Source organism: Amblyomma maculatum, chromosome 8 (genome assembly GCF_055883805.1).
Source record: "Amblyomma maculatum isolate TAMU_Amacu chromosome 8, ASM5588380v1, whole genome shotgun sequence".
NCBI classification, from domain to species: domain Eukaryota; kingdom Metazoa; phylum Arthropoda; class Arachnida; order Ixodida; family Ixodidae; genus Amblyomma; species Amblyomma maculatum.
This window is the reverse complement of record NC_139351.1, coordinates 106,018,850-106,037,557: the sequence shown is the minus strand read 5'-3', so window position 1 is coordinate 106,037,557 and position 18,708 is coordinate 106,018,850. Positions and strand designations below refer to the sequence as shown.

Below are 18,708 nucleotides of genomic sequence, written 5' to 3'. Positions count from 1 at the left end.
GAGGAGTGACGGCTCACTGTAAGCTCCACGTGCTACCGAACATATTCATGTTTTCCGAGTGTTTAGATGTGCTCTTTTTGGTCAGCGAACTTTCAGCTCGCTTAATTCTGGTGGTGAAATGGCTGTAAGTAAATGAACAGCACTGTGAGTATATATAGCAAATGGTTATTCTGGCTGTATCGCTATTTGGAGGAGTTTATTTATGGTGTACTATTTCATTCACGTGTGTCTGCTATATTCAGATACAACTCAAGTCTGCAGTAACTGCCACACTCAGTTCCTCTGTCACATAAAGTGGTCCACCTTTACAGCTTTTCTGGCTACCTAATTATTAAGCTGAGCATCAAAACAAATTATAAACTCAAGAATTTCGGATGTCTGTAGCTTTTTTGGCACCATCAAATATCGAAAATTGAATTTTTTTTTTTCACTGTTCAGTGGACCAATATGCACACCGTATATCATAGCCTATAGTTAGCAACTTTTGCTGTTTAAGTCCTATCCTACTGTAGCTTATTATTGCAATATGTGTTGTGTTTTTCTTCATTTGGTACATTGTTCACGTCATGTAAGTAAAACATGCTTATGTCTTTGAAATAGACTAGTGTACTTTTGGAGACAGCTGTGTCCCTTAAAAGGTTCTCAATATTACCTAGAAGAAAACCTAGAATCATTGCATTTCATTCACCATAGAGAGGCGCAGGAACGGGAGGAAAAGGAGATTTCACATTTGACTTCGCAATTTTTGATCATAATACGTGGATTGAGCCATAATAATAGGACGCTTCTAAAGACAAACCTTGAATAAGTGCTGTGGAAGCTTAATACCAAATTTCATTTGTGTTAAACTTCATGAAGAAAACAACGCACTTTTGAGGTGTACACAGGGGCAAGAATCGCAACGCAGATAACTACTATATAAAAGTTACAATCCACATTTTTGGCCCAATGCTAGCCAAGCCAGGTATAAAGCCTAGCCTTTCCTGCATTCCCATGGCAGATGGAGTGCTCATTAAGGAACCTGCTTACAGAGTGGCGCCACTTTTGCCTTTAGATAGTATTTAGAAACTCAGTGTCTTAAAGGGGCAATGAGGACAAATTGCTGCCTCCTGGATGAATGTTTCCCCTCTTTCTAATGCCAAAGAAACTTAACTGAAAGTGGGACTTTTGTAACTGGGAAAGAATGAAATATGAAAGATTGGCGATTCTATTGGAAGGCATTTCCACTGATTAATCTGCAGCGAAGCCAGGGGAAATCCTTTGACGCACGCAGTAGGAAGCGAAAATTTACGGGCCTGAATGTAATGGTAGCGTTCTTTTCAACTTCTATTGCAGTTTTGTCATGTTATGAAAATGAAGCGAAGCGAAACATATAAAACGGAGCAAACTCCTCAGAGCAGAGCATGTAGTTAGTCATTGTTACCATCACGATTTTGGATGAGACTTGGACGAAAAGTGTTCCATCTATAACTCCAAATTTTTCAGAAGTGAAGGTACATTGTGCTGTCGAGTGATGTCAACTGATGTCTAGCCACTGGACTTTACTCTGCACCTGTATTTGCTGCGCAAAATGCAGCAACAGCAGTTTTCATTGTTGAATGCAGCATTCGCCATGATGCAGAGTAATGCTAGGTGCAGGCACCTGCAATGCAAAAATGTTAGTTCGCACTACTACTCACAGAGGGCGCCACTACCATTTACTTGTCCATGTTACGATAACGGCTCAATACTAGTAGGTGTACCTTTAACAGCTTTCACTGTAAATACTAGACGCTGTCATCCTTAAGTGTCCCTATTTTAAGACGTGCTCGACCAGGAATTCCTCGAGGGCATCGAACCGTTGAAACATCTTTTCTGTATGTATCCTCTGTGTCCTTTGTTCGAGACAAGTCCTTTTTTGTGCGTGCGTGTCTGTTTTTGTTGTAAAGTTGTTTCGCTAATTAACGGTCCTCTCCTCCCCCTTTTTTTCTTCTCTCTGCCTCTCTCCCATCTGCCATCCCAACCACCATGGGGTCATCACCCTTCGCTGTCACCTTTGCTGCCATCTCCTGTCTCGGGTGTGGTTGTCCCCGCCATATTGTTGCTTTGCTTTTGCATCCTTGTTTCCTTGCATTTTTTACTCCCAAATTTTTTTCTGCCCCCTTTTTTTTTCGTTCTTTTTGCCACGCTTACAGTCTTGATTTCTATATCTTCAGGAATGCCAAACCACTCTGCCTCCATACAGGTAGGTGTACATTTCATAGGTGGTTCTGCTAAATGTGAATGTTTTTGTATCTGTGCTAACAACCTTGTGGTAAACTTGGTGCCGCACATTGCCAGTTATCATTTTCTGCATGGGTCTTTGTATTTACGTTAAAGATTTGTATTTTTAAAATGTTTTATTTGTATGTAAAATATGCATGTTAAAATTTTTTGTTAAAATAATTAGTGGCCTCTGTCTTAGCAATATTTTCTTTCGCACAATTGTTTGTGAGTACATAATCATCAACCACAAGCTTCTTAGACCATTTTTGCTGGCAGTATTTGCCCAATAATAGCCTGTAAAACCTGAATCAATCAGTTACTATCTATCGGTGCATGTTAAGAAAACCCGAAGAAAATCCCTAGGCCTTCATTACAGCATCCTTCACAGCTCCTATTGCTTGTGGATACTAACCTGAAAATTTACAATTTTACATCTTTGTGGACACACTTCTTTGTGTATTCCTTTTAAGTGTTTGTGATTCTTGGCCTATTTGGCATTTTTATTAAACCCCTGCAGCTATGCGTCCAGAAGCTCAGGATATTGATCGAAGACTCTGATCAAAACCGTAAGTTGCTATTTTTTTCTGCCATTTCTTTACAGAACAGCTTTATCTGCAATTAAAATAATACTGCCGCCGCACTAGTAATGCGGGTGGTACTATGCGGAACGCTTAGCTTGTATGTGAGAACCAAATCTGTCTTTTGCATTGATTCTGAACAGCATTGTGGTATTACGTCTCAAAACAAAAATTGTATAACTCAGTAGCAATAAGTTTTAAAATTCATTTTGTTACTTATTACCCAAATTTTGTGAAACCTCACAGAACTGTTCATTTTTTTTCTGCTGATTTCAAATATGTAAAGATATCTCTTCTAGGGCAATTAGTTCTAAAGGTATTAGAGAGTTATTGCTATTGTCTGCTCAAACAATAGGGAAAAAAATTTTCATCAGAAATTAATTTTTAATATAGAGATAAATACTTAAAAGTGTAATGAGTGGAATGTTGGAAGCAGTTTTAAAATTGAGCTATTAAAATAGAGATTTAGCAGCCCCTTTGAAATTTGCACTCACAGGCATGGCAACTGTGTAAGGATTTCAAAATAAGATATAGAAGTTTTACAAGTGAAAATAAAAAACGTGCTTCCACCATTGTATTCCTTACACTTATAGTATCTACCTGTATATTAAAAATTAATTTCTAATGAGCATTTTTTTCCCTATGGTTTGATCAGACAATAGCCATAATTCTCTAATACCTTTAAACTAATTGCCATAGAAGAGAAATTCTTGCATATTCGAAATCAGCAGAAAAAAACTTAACAATTCTTCGAAGTTTCATCAGGTTTAGGCAGTAAATAACAAAGTTAGTTTTAAGACCGCTGTCCCCCCTTAAGGCAGTTATCTTTGGCCGTGTGCCCAATAAATGTTCCCCTTCTTATTACCTTAAAGGGACAGAACACTGGCCAAAATATGTCATGAGATTATGGTGGAGATGTAAAGACTTTGCCTCATATAGTACAGATCGATCACTAAAATATAAAATAAAAGAGGCTTTACAATTTTAATTTGCCATTGAAAATCATAAAAACAACTGAGGCGCTATCTAGCGGAGAAACTTTATTACTTTCAGTGCAGTACCCCATGTGACCACATGTCGGCAAAATATAGCTGATTTTCGTAAGGGCACACTGTTCTTTTTACTTCTAAGAGTGCTTGTCATAATTTATTATATTTTGCACTCTGCACTGTGTCCTTAACGGGACAGAACACTGACCAAATTATGTCATGAGATTATGATGGAGATGAAAAGACCTTGCCTCATGTAGTACAGATCGAGCACTACAATATCAAAGAAAAGAGACTTTACAATTTTAATTTGCCATTGAAAATCTCATAAGAACAATTGAGGCGCTATCTATCGGAGAAACCCTATTGCGGTGTAGTACCCCACGTGACTATATGTCAGCAAAATATAGGTGATTTTCGCAAGTGCACACTCTTCTTTTTTCTTCTAGGAGTGCTTGTCATAATTCGTCATATTTTGTGCTCTCTCCGCTGCGTCCTTAAATAAAAACACCCCTTCTTTCGCATCACGAGAGGCATGCTTTCAGCTTTTGCCACTAGATGACGCCACAGTGTTTGGAATTACATGAATGAAGCGATCATAGTGCCCACTAAAACTTTCGTTGATGAGGCTTGTGTTATTGTGCCGTAGCTGCCTTAAGTGTGAAACTGAAAAGGATGTTACTCTAAGCAAAAAATGTCTAATTACTGTCTGGTGAATGAAATTTATATTGTTTTCGTTTTTTTTTTTGTTTTTTTTTTACCACCAGTCATCGCAGTCGCTGCTCATGGTTTCCAGCATTGGACTACATAAAAACGGGCACACGCACTGATCGAAAAATTCTCGGCAAAAATTTTCTACATCATTCTTACCAAAACCACTATGGAATCGAACATTTTAGACATCAATCTTTCCATTTTGCCGAAAAAAAACTTGAGACCTAAATGCCAGTGTCCTGTCCCTTTAATAAGTGCCATCGCATTCAGCATGACTTGCAGCGCCTCCAAAGAGAACCAGCTGAGGATGCCACTTTATAGTATAAACCTGTGGACCTGCTCACGGAGAGCCTGACTTGCACAAGCATTAGTGTATATCAGTGTACTATTTGATTCTTTGCTTTGACAGTCAACTGGACAAATTTTTGGCACTTCATTTGCACTGATTTGATCACTGAGCTCCTACCACATCTTGTGTGTTACAGCTCGCATTGAGCGTGGTGGTACATGATTTCGGAATTGCTCATAAGGGTTGTTAACCCTTTTACTGCATCCCTCCCTGCTATGTACAGTATGTACAGAGCACTTGGGAGCAGTATGTACAGAGTACTTCTAGATGCAGAAATGCAGGGAGGCTTCCTTGCCCGAGGCAGTGAGGGAAAGTAAACATACTTTGATGGAACTAGGCAGAGGCCAATGTTGCCACACAGTTTTTTTTCAATTTTTGTGGCGGAAGAAGCCGAGAATTCCATCCCGTGTGGGAGGTGCACACGTGGAACAGCATACTCCTTTTAAGAGTAGGATGACAGCAGGCATGTCCTGCTTACATGGTAAGACCAGGGTTTTCTTAGGGCATGCCATGGTTATTTTCACTGTGAGGCAAAGTAGCAGTGACAATGTTCCACCCAATGGTTATTTGCACTGTGAGTCGAAGTAGGGGTGACAATGTTCCACGCAATGGTTATTTGCACTGTGAGGTGAGGTAGGAGTGACAATGTTCCACGAAATGGTTATTTGCACTGTGAGGCGAGATAGGAGTGACATTGTTTCACGCAATGGTTATTTGCTCTGTGAGGCGAGGTAGGAGTGAAATTGTTCCACGCAATGGGTATTCACACTGTGAGGCGAATAACTATTCAGTACTATTCACAGCTTGCTTAGAGGAAGTATTCAGAGACTTGGAATGGGAGCAGTTAGGGATAAGGGTAAATGGAGAATACCTCAGTAATCTGCGATTTGCTGATGACATTGCCTTGCTAAGCAACTGGGGGATGAACTGCAAATAATGATTGATGACCTAGACAGGAAAAGTAGAAAGGTAGGCTCGAAAATCAATATGCAGAAGACTAAGGTGATGTTCAACAGCCTCGGGAAGGAACAGCAATTTACATTAGGTAGCGAAGTACTGGAAGTAGTAGGCGAATATGTCTACTTAGGACAGGTGGTAACCGCAGATCCGGACCATGAAAAGGAAATAACAAGAAGAATAAGATTGGGATGGAGCGCATTTGGCAAGCACTCGCAGATTATGACTAGCAGCTTACCGGTATCACTCAAGAGGAAAGTATGCAACAGTTGCATCTTACCTGTACTCACCTATGAGGCTGAAATTTGGAGGCTAACCAAAAGGGTTCTACTTAAGTTGAGGACAACTCAGAGGGCTATGGAACGAAAAATGGTAGGGGTAACATTAAGAGATAGGAAGCCTGCAGAGTGGGTCAGAGAAATAACTCATGTTACTGACATTCTAGTGGAAATTAAGAAGAAATGGGCATGGGCAGGACATGTAGTGCGAAAAGAAGATAACCGATGGCCGCTTAGGGTAACAAACTGGATTCCAAGGGATGGAAAGCGTAGTAGGGGGCGGCAGAAAGTTAAGTGGGCGGATGAGGGTAAGAAGTTTGCAGGGGTAAAGTGGATGCAGCTAGCACAGCACCGGGTTAAATGGAGAAATATGGGCGAGGCCTTCGCCCTGCAGTGGGTATAGTCAAGCTGATGATGATGATGAGGCAAGGTAGGAGTGAAATTGTTCCACGCAATGGGTTATTCGCACTGTGAGGCGAGGTAGGAGTGACATTGTTCCACGCAATGGTTATTTGCACTATGAGGCGAGGTAGGAGTGACATTGTTCCACGCAATAGTTATTTGCACTGTGAGGCGAGGTAGGAGTGGCATTGTTCCATGCACTCTTATTCCTGCACCTCTTTTTGCTGCTTGTGACAGAATAGAGGCTTTACAAAAGTTAGCGCCATCTAGTGAAAGAAACAAACTGTGCGCGACGGCCATGTTTTGCTCAGTCTGCCCGCGCCTCCCATCGAGTACGCTGTCAACGTGCGCCTTCGTAGAACCCGTGCATGCACCGAAAGGTGCATTGGAATGATCACAAGCGATTGTTTCATTTTTTAACATCACAGCAGTCGCTGTTAGCTCCAAGCTCTATTCGAAATGATGCCAGCATGTTGTTGCGTGCCCTTCTGCAGCCAGAGCACCGTCATAGACGCGCACGGAATCAAGGTATACGCGTGTATGCGACCGTTCGTTTGCAGTCCTAATTGGCTTTACAAGGGTCACTTGCATCATGTAAAGCATTACTGCACGTCCCTCTGACTAAGAGCTAGCTCACAGAATGTGCTATCACCTAAAACAGCAAGGTTAATTGTTTTGCGCGCTATGGAGCCTTGTGAACTTGAAGGATAAACTTATGCTGCGATGGAGGACACGGGAGAAGGAGCAATGCATGTGTAACGAATGCTATTGTGCAAATACGATCTTTGAAACATTTTGTACGTAGGTTACATTTACCATTGTGTATTTGATTTAAGACACGGGCATGATTACCGAAGCTACTTTTTACAGTCGTACGAAATGGTAGTGCTTGGTGCTAAGAGCAATACTGTTGTCTAGTGCGCCCGAGGTGCGTGTTTCGCTCTGCAGAAGCAAGCGGCTGCCAAACCCGCGGCGTCTAGAAAAGCAGGAAAAGATGACATCCCACCAGTGTGTTGTAACATGGTCACGTAAAGCCCGTTTCGACCGGTCCACGTCCAGAGCGCGCATCTCAGGTTTTATACCTGCCAGCGGGGCCGATAAAATAACGAAGCGTGCACACTTTTGTGTTTTTTCGAGTCACCCGATGGTTTGCTAATTCACAGCTACCTGAAATTCACTGGAATTTTTAAATATGTCGATTTCTTGTTTATTCCCTCTGTCAGAAAGTAAACATTTGAAGCCGTAATCTCATATGAAAGCGCTTACATTGGAAGCTTCGAGGAACTCGGGGGAGGAAGAACTCGGCTGAAACGAAAAGAAATTTGAAATGTCAACTCACATTACTGCGAAGTGTTTGTGCTTTCTGCAACTGGCTGTGTTCATAAAATCAGATTTATATTATATCATATCGTTATAGAAAAATTAGGGGGTCACTTAAGCTCCGCCGTTAAATGTATAACGCGATAGTGTCTCTCTCTCATACACACACACGCACAATGTTTTTTTCTTCGCGTGTTATATTTTAGCTCTTTTATTTATTTATTTATTTTATTTACCAAATACTGCAGGCCCTAACTGGGCCCTAGCAAGAGGGGCGAAAAGAATACAATGCAGTGAAATATGAATTCATCAAAAAAAATATACTACACACAAGTGTAGTATGTTATATGTTGTTATGTATGTTATATTTCTATGTTATGTGTTTCTATCATTTCTTTATTTATTTTTATTTTATTTGACGTTTTATATTTTTATACACCAATACGCATGCGTCAGCAACAATCGGCTTTCCATTCTGAGCAATTTGACACTTTTGAACACATTCTTCAATTATTTCAATTAATCAATTACACATTCTAAATTTTCTTCCTTAGCATCACCAAGCACTGGTTTTTCATTCTGAAACCTTTAAACCCTTACTTTCCAATTTTTTTTCGTTTCTTTATTTCATCAATTGATAAATTAATTACAAAGATTTTATTAACTCGTCATCGCCTATTACACACCAATCAATATTCAATCACTGGAAGCACAAATTACCATGGCACTTTTTTTTTTACGCAGCCCCCGATTATTTCCGAGCCTAATGCCAACTACTGCGTCGACGGCATGGGAAGGAAAATGCTAAGCGCCAGTCCAACTTACATCAAATTACGCACGATCCTTTTATCATAAAATAAAATGCATCCTCGCTCATTTCCCCAACCAAGTATCTTCCAGTGGGATGAGCAACGGTAATTGCGCAAACCAAGCAAACAAACTCGTGATGATCTCTCATAGGCATTTAAGTAAACAGCAAAGGCACACAGACAAAAAAAAATCCACATTACAGAACTCTGGATACTGTACCTGGATAGGGATGATGCTGCGGATTGCCGAGGGGGGCGGAAGGCATGCACGACTCGTAGAGCAATTTGTAACTGCGCTCGGCAGCGCAGCCGGTGGGCCCCACCACGTCTCGGCTGTCAAAATACGCTTCTAGGCGTCTCTAACAGAAACCGCCAGAGACCGAACAGAGGTCCAAGCACAGCACACTAGATTAAAACGTGAAAAGCGCGAGCAGAACTGCGAGCGCTGACGGACGGACACGAAGCAAACGGATGCAGCGAACAAAATATGGCAGCCAGCGCGGGATCAGGGTGCCACTCACGGTTGCCAGACGTACTCTTGTAAACCCTCTATTTGCATCCTGGTTCCGATGGCAGGACGTGTTGCCATCAGTGAATGCACTAGGACATGTATATTATCCACCTAGGGCAGCACAGGCTGAAACTGAACCTTACCCCCCCCCCCCCCCCCCTGCCTCCTCTCTTGGTACCTTTCTCTTGTTCAGTGAAGTACCTGGGTCTACTGGCCATGTCCAAGATTTTGAAGACCCACCCTCGCAGCGTACAGGCCCACAAAGACTTGGTGCTGCAGTGCCTTGATGACAAGGACGAGTCGATTCGGCTCAGAGCACTGGACTTGCTCTATGGCATGGTGGGTTTGCGTATTGACTCCGCTCGCATTATTAACTGGGCACTTGGGCAAGGTGCTCCTGTTGAACGAATTACGGAGCAGCAAGAATAGGGACATGGAAGGCTTAAAGGAATGAGCAGCTGTTATCTTTTTTCCTCTTCACAATAGAAGCTCCTTTACGTAATAGTTTTTGTCCTGCTATCACCTGAGTCTTACCTGACCAGAAAGTACTAAATAATTACAGTAGAATCGCGGCAATATAAATCTCTCCAAGAATTTTGTATTGGGCGCGAGCGCCACCACTGGAGCGAATGGCGCTAGTGTCGACCTAGGGGAGAAAGTGGGATCACGTGACTCTTCTTGCTGCTGCTGAAGCAGACGCTCGATTGAATTTGTGTGTTTTAAAAGCTAATAGTAGCGTTTATTTCTGTAGTTTGGGTTGGTATAGAGTGCCAGCCTTGCACTTTTTGATCTTGCATCATTACTGAGGCTGCTGAAGTTTATTTAAACTGTTGCTACGGTCTGTTACTGCTCTGTACCCTGACGTAAGTGAGGGAACCTGGCGCAAGCGCCCATTGCTGCCCGAAACATAAGCTTACGGAACCTTCCTTAATCAAAATTTGAATGGGCATATCAGCGAGTGATCATTCTCATGATGTGCGCAGCAGACATTTCAGCAAGCGAGATTTTGTCCATAGAATTGGCGCTAAAATGTCGGTGAGCGGCAGAAGAAACGGCGTGCGCGTTTTAATTTGCACTTGTCACTTGTGAATTCTAATGATACTATTGTTGGAAGGATGAAAAAAATGCTGGCTTCTTCATAAAGCAGTACCCTCACAAAGAAAGGAGGGATTGTGCAAAGGCAAGAAGGTCTCAACTTATTCTGAATGAACATATTGACACGGAATTAAGTTTCACTGAAGTGAACTAGAAGATTTGTGCAAGTTGTCACTCGCAGCATCTCCAGTACTTTAGTAATTTCAAATGACAGCGTCTGTGATTAAATGAAAGATAGAGCGCATCGCATGTATGCTGTGATGTGCTGATCGAGATATGCGTAAAAAAAAAACAAAAAAAAAACAGTGTGCGCAGGAAAAACAAATATCCGCTCTAACCAAGGGTGCCAATGACGGTAGTCGGTGCTCAAGAATTCGCTGCGTGGAATACATGTCTTCACACTTTCTACAAAATTTATCCAAGTCATCCCCGCAGTCAAACTTGCTTGCTCTACTATGTTCCAGGGAGCAAGCGAACGGTGCCGCTTCCACCGGCGCTATGCGAAGGCGCTCAACATCTTTCAGGCTCCTGACTGTCCTCTGCTGTGGCACAGAAATCCCATTACCTGTGCATTGACTGCTTACATCTGACGTGTGGTAGCTTCAGTCGATTTTTTTTTTTTTCTTTTTTCATAACAGCAGAAATGCTGCAGCCGGTGCGTGTCTTCGTAGCAGTAAAGCTCGCCAACTACGATAACTCTGATTCGGTGAAGTACTTTTTTGCCGAATGAGTGGGTCTCATACCTGAAAATAAGCTTATACAGGCCCAGACCAAGGTATATATTAAATAAATAAGTGAACATAATGCTAACGCGCAACTGAACTGCTTAGGAAAGTATCCTACAGTAGCTGTTCAATGTGAGTTATCCCACTTCGTCATGCGGGCGCTTGCGAGAGGTGGCACCACGGTATGTCCTCGCGCCCAATGTCCGAAACAAACTAAGTTCCTATACAGTAGCACTGGGAATGCATTCGCTCAAATCTCTTAGTACAGCGTGTCTAGCACTTGTGGAGTTACCCAGGAGGCACAAATCATTGGCACGATATTGGCACTGTGCACCAATCTGTGGGTCAGTGTATTGCCGACATAGTGCCAATATTGTGTGGTGTTGCAGGAGAGTGTTTGGAACACCTGAAATTCTAATCATTATACTTAGTGTACTCTGGCCGGGAAATTTTACAAATTTGTGTTGTTACGAAATTCATATCAAGCAGGTTCATTTCATCAGGACTCTGCTGAATTGGCTTTACTATCCAGGATGTCAGGCTACTGTGCAACGGATGTGCACACAAGGCAGTTATTTGAACTTACTTCCTTTTATTTGCAGTACTACATGTTATTATTGTTTAGCTTTGTGAAAAGAATGCTAGTGAGTTTATTTTGTCGTGACTGCTATCATTGCTACAGAGGATACTGGTAGTAATAATTGGTTAATGGATGTCAAACAACTGTGGCTTAAAGTACAAGTGCTTCTTGTGCTTCAGCTTAATGGTAAAAAAGAGCCTGATGGTTTGTGGTCTGCTGAGGCCCCACATTTTGTCCACCCCTACGCAGGTGTCAAAGAAGAACCTGATGGAGATAGTGAAAAAGCTGATGGTCCACATGGACCGTGCTGAGGGAACAAGCTACAGGGACGAGCTGCTCTCCAAGATCATCGACATCTGCTCCCAGAACAACTACCAGTATATCACAAACTTTGAATGGTGAGCCTGTTAGGTGGTATTTTTACTGAGGTGTAAAAAAAAATAGTAAAAAAAAAAGACCGCTTCGAAAAAGCACTTCACTGGGGTACTTTCTCTGCCTGTTTTCAGTGAGGCTCTAATCACTAACAGTATCCAGCTCTCAGTTGATTTAAATCACAAAGGCTTCAGTATCATGTCAGGCTTTTATTGTGTGACGCTTGTTTGCAGTGCATTATTGTAGGCCTGGCACCAAAGGCAGCCATGTTAGCATCTGCACTGACTGATGTCACGTGTAAGTTCTTTGATTAGAGATATAAATTTTCTAGGAAGTGGTGTGGTACAATGGCAGTGAATGTTACCAGGCTTGCCACACCGATATTTTTTAGTGGGCTTTATCATTCTCTGTCCATATATGAAGTGTTTCAATGAAAAATTTGCAGCATTGCTTCTGTCAGGTGTTACGTTTAGAAGCTAGTCACATTCTTTGTGGCTTCTTTTGACAACTCAGCATATTTTTACTACTGATCAGTGGGCAGTAGTCTAGACATTTCTGTTGCACGAGAGGCCCATAGTTGCACTGTTATAATGTATCAAGAAAAGCTGTTCAGCCCAAGGCTCTATCAGTGTGGGTGCGGAGGGACCAATAACGTCTCTACCTGGTGGTTGCATGCACCTTGCATACACCTTACAAACCAAACCAACCAAACCATATCTGAACCTCACTGCCATGATTCCTTTGGCGCGAAGCTTCACTGCGTGCGCTGTTGCACACAATGATGTAATAAGGCCAGTTGTTTGGCTTTGTGTTAACACAAACAACTGCTGCAAGATATTGGCTGTGCAGCTGGTCTGGGAAGCCAGCGTTGCGAAAGAGAATATCTGAGGACAGAATGATGATCTGGAGTGTTATGCGTAGATATATGGTATCATGGGTAGGTACAGTTGCAAGTAAAAAATATTAGCGCAAATGACGAGCCCACAGAGCTGAGATATCTCACCACGTGGCACTGTGGTTCGCAGGCATGCTTATCGGACCGTTCTCATTTTCGCAGCAAAGAGGGGAGGGCAGCGGGAAGAAATCTTTATGAAGCAAACCACTGCCCGTGCGTCGAAGTGCCGCCTTTACATGACTGTGCAAGCAGCATTTCCTTTTATCTCGGTCGTCATCACCAATGATGGCTTATTTTTTTTGTTTCTTTTATGCCAGCAACTATAGATTTCACTGAACCCCCCTAATACTGAAGAATGGGAACGACCCGGTACCCTCATTGTCAGCCTATCCGTCAACCGCAGTGACGAGTGTTGTCATTCCGGTGATCCGTGACGTGTGCTAATCTTTTTTTTACTCGAGGCTGTACTGTGGGAAGCACGAAAGGCTGTAGCTAATTGTGTGTTTAGAAACAATTTTACAACCTATTTTTGAGTTAAATCCAATCATTCTGTTTCAAAATTTCCACTGAGTTGATTGGCGAGCATGATAACGTTTGAACGGGGGTGGAGGTTGCGAGTAGAACCTGCAACTTCTTGGAAATTTCAATTTAGTCTATTTTATTGACATGCACTAACAGTCCAAGAAATTTCATTTCATTTCATTTATTGATCCCTTAAAGGCCCGAAGGCATTACATAAGGGGGGGCTTATTGGGCCAGAGAATGTGGGCATCCACTCATTCTGCCGCTGTGTCACCATAGTGGACATCCAGAACATTCGCTGCTCTTGACTTAAGTGGGGCCCTCATTCAATGTTTCATGTTAACATGGGCTAAGTCTGTCTCTGTGGCACAGAGAACATTGGCGTCCACCATTGTGCAGGTACGTGAGTGTGCTGGTGGAGCTAACCCGCATCGAGGGGACCAAGCACGGCCTGACCATTGCATCCCAAATGTTGGACGTGGCTGTTCGTGTGCAGGCGGTCCGTGCCTTCAGCGTCTCCCAGATGGTCAGTTTCACCCCATGAAGTGATCAATAACCTGACTGAATTTGTTTTGAGGTATCGCAAACCGAGAACCTGTCAATACTGCTGGGGGAATTTGATGGAAACTGCTTGCAGGAAGACAAATTCAATCTAATTTCCTCATTTATGTTTCTTATTCTCCACTTTTGGGCTAGTGCAGTTAAGTAGGTACTCTTGTGTGCAACCAGGGATTTACATCAAACTCTTTGCCTTGCTGCAGGTTTCATATCGCTAAATTCCCAATATTCTCGAGTGACAACATCTGCTGGTTGTACAGTGGCAGTACATTTTAAAACAGGCTGGATTCAGAAACTTTCAGATGTTATGAATAGCATTTGTGAATTCACTACAATTAATTTGGTAGCAATTTAGTGTTGAAACTAAATCAAGGGTGTGGTTGTGGAGAATACTGTTGTGATTTTTAATATTGTTTTACTTTGTTGCAGGGGGTGAAAATGTGGGATGGATAATTTAACATCTCAGTAGAACCCCTTTAAAGTCGCTCAGACCAACAAAGAAATTTACTGTACGAGGGTCTTTACTGTACCAGTTGTTAATGATGACATGACCCTGAAGATGCTGTCTGGTAATTAAATAGCCACTAACTAAGCATGTCTTGTTGTTTCATAAAAGACAAAAGCGCCGTGAAATACCTTCCATCCTTCTCTTATCATCTTTAGTGCAGTTTTCTTTTTTCAGTGATAAGACTTCTTTGTTTACATACATCTTGTGATAGTACCTCTTTAGCATGAATGAAACGTGGCTACAAATACAGTTAAGTTCGATTTCATGTCCAAACCAAAGCCTTGCCAGAACATGGCATTGTCTTTCACTGTTTCTGTCATTTTAAGAGGCAATAGGTGAGAAAAGCGCATGACAGTTAATCGCGGCAAAGCCGCACGCACGGTGCCTTAGCTTGCCACCGCTTCCTCGTGCTTTGCACAGTGCTGTAAATGCTTGGCCGTTTCTTCCCCTTCCTATTTCTCGCTGCACTTTTATTCTTATTTATTTTCTGAACGGACTGCACTGCCTTCTTTTTCGTAGCCTGCCAGCTTTAATTTGATTTCTTACATACTACATGCGTTCCCTCACAGCTTCGAAGTATACATAAAGGTGGCTTCTGCTGAGAGCTGGTGAGCCCTGGGGGTAAAGCCATTTAAAATAACACTGCGGGTTATCATTTTCTTTCATTTTTTCTTTTTTTCGGGAATGAAAATTGGAAATTTGCCTCGCAATCCTAGTTAGCACGCGTGCAGTGATGTCATTTACTGAAATGTATGTTGCCGCCAGACCTAAAATGACTTTGCTACAAAGGGGGAAAAATGTACATTCGTCTATGGAAGATGAACTGGGACTTCACTCTCACTTTACTATTTCCGAGTTTACTATAGGGGGGTTCTGCAGTTCATTACTCACCACGGAGTTTGTAGTGCTTCATTCAGGAGCTGAATTGAGAAAATCGGGACTGCTTGTGGTGATGCAATCGGTGTTATTTCTCGAGAACTAGCTCCGTCATTTCCTCATGAAATGCAGTGGAGGGCTGTGCTGTACATGTACATGTACGAACTGTACATGTGTGTGCAGGCCGTCCTGTTGGACAACACTCACCTGCTGGTGGGCAACGGCCAGAGAAACAGCATCTGTGAAGTTCTCTATGCTGCCGCTTGGATCTGCGGAGAATACTCAGAGTGAGTGCGGGCTGCCATCACAGACGTAGACATGCCTCGCAGATAGTGTCATTTAGAAAATCTGGAGTTTCTTGGAGCCTGTGCTCAGACAGAGCATTGCTTCCAAGCTGTCTACACCGAGCTAAGTTGCATTGTTTGACTGCTTCTTGCATTTAATGCAGTTTTCTGGAACAGGTGGTATAGGTAAAAAATCGTTTTATACTAGATTGGTTTTTGTCAGGTTTGGGCACAAAATCCTGTACGAAAATAGTCACTTTATCACCAGCTGACCCTGTTGGCAGGACACCTGAACCTAGCTTTTTTACCTATTAATGCGAGGTACTTCCGCAATGTCAAAAGCAGATTTGCTTGTTACTGTGGGCCGAAAAGCTCGTTTGTCATCAGTGCAGGCAGTAAGATGCTCATTGTTTTTCAGACATTTAGGGGAGCTCCAACGTGCCAGATGTTGTGCCTTTATATGCAGGCTACTGCTGGAGCCGCAGTCCACGCTGGAGGCCCTGGTGCGGCCCCGGGCGAGCCAGCTGCCCCCGCACATCCAGAGCGCGTACGTGCACAATGCCCTCAAGCTGTGGGCTCGCCTCGTGGCCGCCCGGGAGGAGGACGGGGAACCACACCAAGAAGAAGCCTGCAGCCAGCTGCTGGCCGAGCGGCTGCCCCTGTTTGTGCAGAGCGGAGACCTGGAGGTGCAGGAGAGAGTGAGTGTCCTCCCCCTTCTCTCTCTCAGAAGAGTGAATGTTCTCCCCTCTATCTCACAAGATGGAAGAGGGTGAATGTCCTCTCCTCTATCTCAGGAGAGAGTGAGTGTCCTGCCTCTCTCTTAGGAGAGTGAGGATCCTCTCTCTCTCTCTAACCTTTTGTGGTCTAACCTCCTTGCAGGCCTGCTGTGCCCTGAATTTGGTGAAGCAAGTGAGCAAGATGCTCGCGAAAGGCGAGAAGGTGGGCGAGGAGCTGCGTGCCCTCTTCGCTGGTGAGCTGAATCCAGTGGCCCCCAAGGCGCAGAAGAAAGTACCCTTGCCTGATGGGTGAGTGCAGGGCTCACCGTCAACTTTCACTGGGAAGTTAAGGAGTCATGGCAGGGGACACCATTTGCCACACCTTCGATATACATTGCAGCAAAGCAGTACAGCAGAACCTCAGAAATATAAGTCTCACAGGGCTGCTAAAAAAATTTATATCAAAATGAAAAAAATCTGTATATGGCAGAAGCATGGGAAATTCATTTAGGCTGATTCGTTTACAGCTACGTGGCTACTGTCCGCTACTCGCAGAAATACAACACGAGTTGCAGTCGCCACATAATAGCTTCATGTGAATACGATGCAACTAGAGATTGCGACATCAGCGATGTGCAGGCAGCACGCGAGGCTTGATGTTGCAGCCACAGCTTGCATGTTTGTGTTATTTTGAGTGGTGTGGGACAGCGTTTTGAGCGTTTAAAGGCCCACTGTCCACCCTCCGGTCGAAAATATTTTCTTCCCCGGTGACTGTGAGACTTCGCCCCTGGAATGCAAGGCCGCAAAATGTTTTTGAAAAGAGTAACTAATAACGCAGTTACAGCCACCGCAATCACCCGATTCTATCCTGCCTCTCTCCTTCCGTTCCCTCGCAAAGGTTTTTCACTCTCCTGCCCGAGGTCGTCTAGCCTCCGCAATACAAATTCCCCTTCCTCCTCCGCGTTTGGCGGGAGGTGGGGCGTGGCTCTCCGCGAGCGCGAAAAAAAAAAAACGGTCGAGGGAGCGCGCGCCGCTGGATTCAGTCTGGCCGTGGCGAGGGAAAAGCGCGCTGCGAGCGGTAGACACCCATCCTTCTCCCGTCAGTCAGCGAGACGGACCAATGGACGTCGTTCCCGGTACGTACGTCCTTATCGGGGCCCGTCGGGCCAGCGCAGGAAGCGGTGAAGCTGGCTTCTCAAAGGAGAGCATGAGGGAGCTTTGAATTGTATTTTCGATGCTTTGCGGCGCGCGTGTCGCTGTAGAATTTTGCACAGACTATCTCCGGTACCTGATCGAAACACTGGGCTCCTTTTCTTAAAAGGGCCTTCCCTGGACAGTGGCCCTTTAAAGTTAAGTAAATTATTCTTAATGCATTTGACCTTGGAATTTAGTGAATTTGAATCACTCCAAAATTTGTATAATCCGATTTCAGATGATTGCGGCATTTCTGTTGTAGGCACAGATGCTTAGATTGTGTGTGTTTCTTTTTTTTTTTTTTTTTTTGAGAGCAGCATTTTTTCATTGTGAGGATGATTCCTAACTGAACTTGGAACAGATATGGATTCTAAGGAGCTGTGAAACTAACTAGAGCTTGCTGTCCGTAATACCTACTAAGCCTACCTGCACTTGATTTTGTCACTAGGTCAAGCGACATACATCCAAGGTCTTGCATCTGTTGCGAAATGCAGTGTTTCTAACAGTACCTATTCCAGATTATTTTGCTGAACTTAAAATTGCTTCAAAGCTAGCAACACTGTATGAAACACCGAGATAGCAACAGAGCTAACATAATCTTCTTTCCTTCTGTTCATTGGCTATTGAAAGCTAAAAAGTAATGCTAAAAATATTGGATGGCATATTTATATCGTTTTATTATTATGTTTTTGTAGCTTGGACCTAGACCAATGGATTAATGACCCACCTTCGGAGTCTTCATCTGAGGAGGAAGAAGAAAACACCACAGAAATATTCATCAAGTCAGATAGGTAGGAAGCTAATCGAGTATTGCAGCTGAAAGAAATCGTGTTGAATGATTGTGTTGGTATTTTAGCTGGACTGGTTGTGTGGCTTTTCATTGTGAACTTGTGTTAGTGATACTTAACTGCTGTACATAATTAGAGTGAGCATTACTTTGCGGTTATGAGATTAAGATTCTCTTGAGATTAAAGTGCCATTCTGTTTACTTGATCAATGGGGTCAAGTCCTAGGAGCTTTACGTTACATTTCATTTTTTTTTTTATGCCTTCATTTTCTAGTTTCTGCAGCGTCTGGACTTCTTGAGCAATATTTGTGTGATGATGAGTGAAGATATTCTTGTGTGCGTGGGATAAAATTACAGCGTACTGCCGTATTGCTTGCAGGAGTGCTGTGGCCCACTTCTCGGAGAAGAAGTATGAGCCCTCAAAAGAAGAGCTCGAAAATGTGAG

The 18,708-nt window shown here is 43.1% G+C and overlaps 1 protein-coding gene across 2 annotated transcripts in view; it reads left to right on the top strand.

Moving 5' to 3' along the window:
• The window catches only part of g (adaptor-related protein complex 3, delta 1 subunit-like garnet), a 51,465-nt gene that overhangs the window by 12,839 nt on the left and 19,918 nt on the right, over positions 1–18,708 (top strand). The window contains exons 10-19 of one of the 2 annotated variants that reach the window (XM_084577130.1): positions 2,196–2,224; positions 2,762–2,810; positions 9,345–9,490; positions 11,801–11,949; positions 13,740–13,866; positions 15,466–15,569; positions 16,033–16,264; positions 16,446–16,591; positions 18,172–18,267; positions 18,643–18,703. In XM_084577130.1, coding sequence (XP_084433256.1) covers positions 2,196–2,224; positions 2,762–2,810; positions 9,345–9,490; positions 11,801–11,949; positions 13,740–13,866; positions 15,466–15,569; positions 16,033–16,264; positions 16,446–16,591; positions 18,172–18,267; positions 18,643–18,703 — 1,139 coding nt within the window. Of the gene's footprint in view, positions 1–2,174; positions 2,225–2,761; positions 2,811–9,344; positions 9,491–11,800; positions 11,950–13,739; positions 13,867–15,465; positions 15,570–16,032; positions 16,265–16,445; positions 16,592–18,171; positions 18,268–18,642; positions 18,704–18,708 lie in introns of both variants that reach the window. The other variant, XM_084577129.1, reaches the window with a different exon arrangement.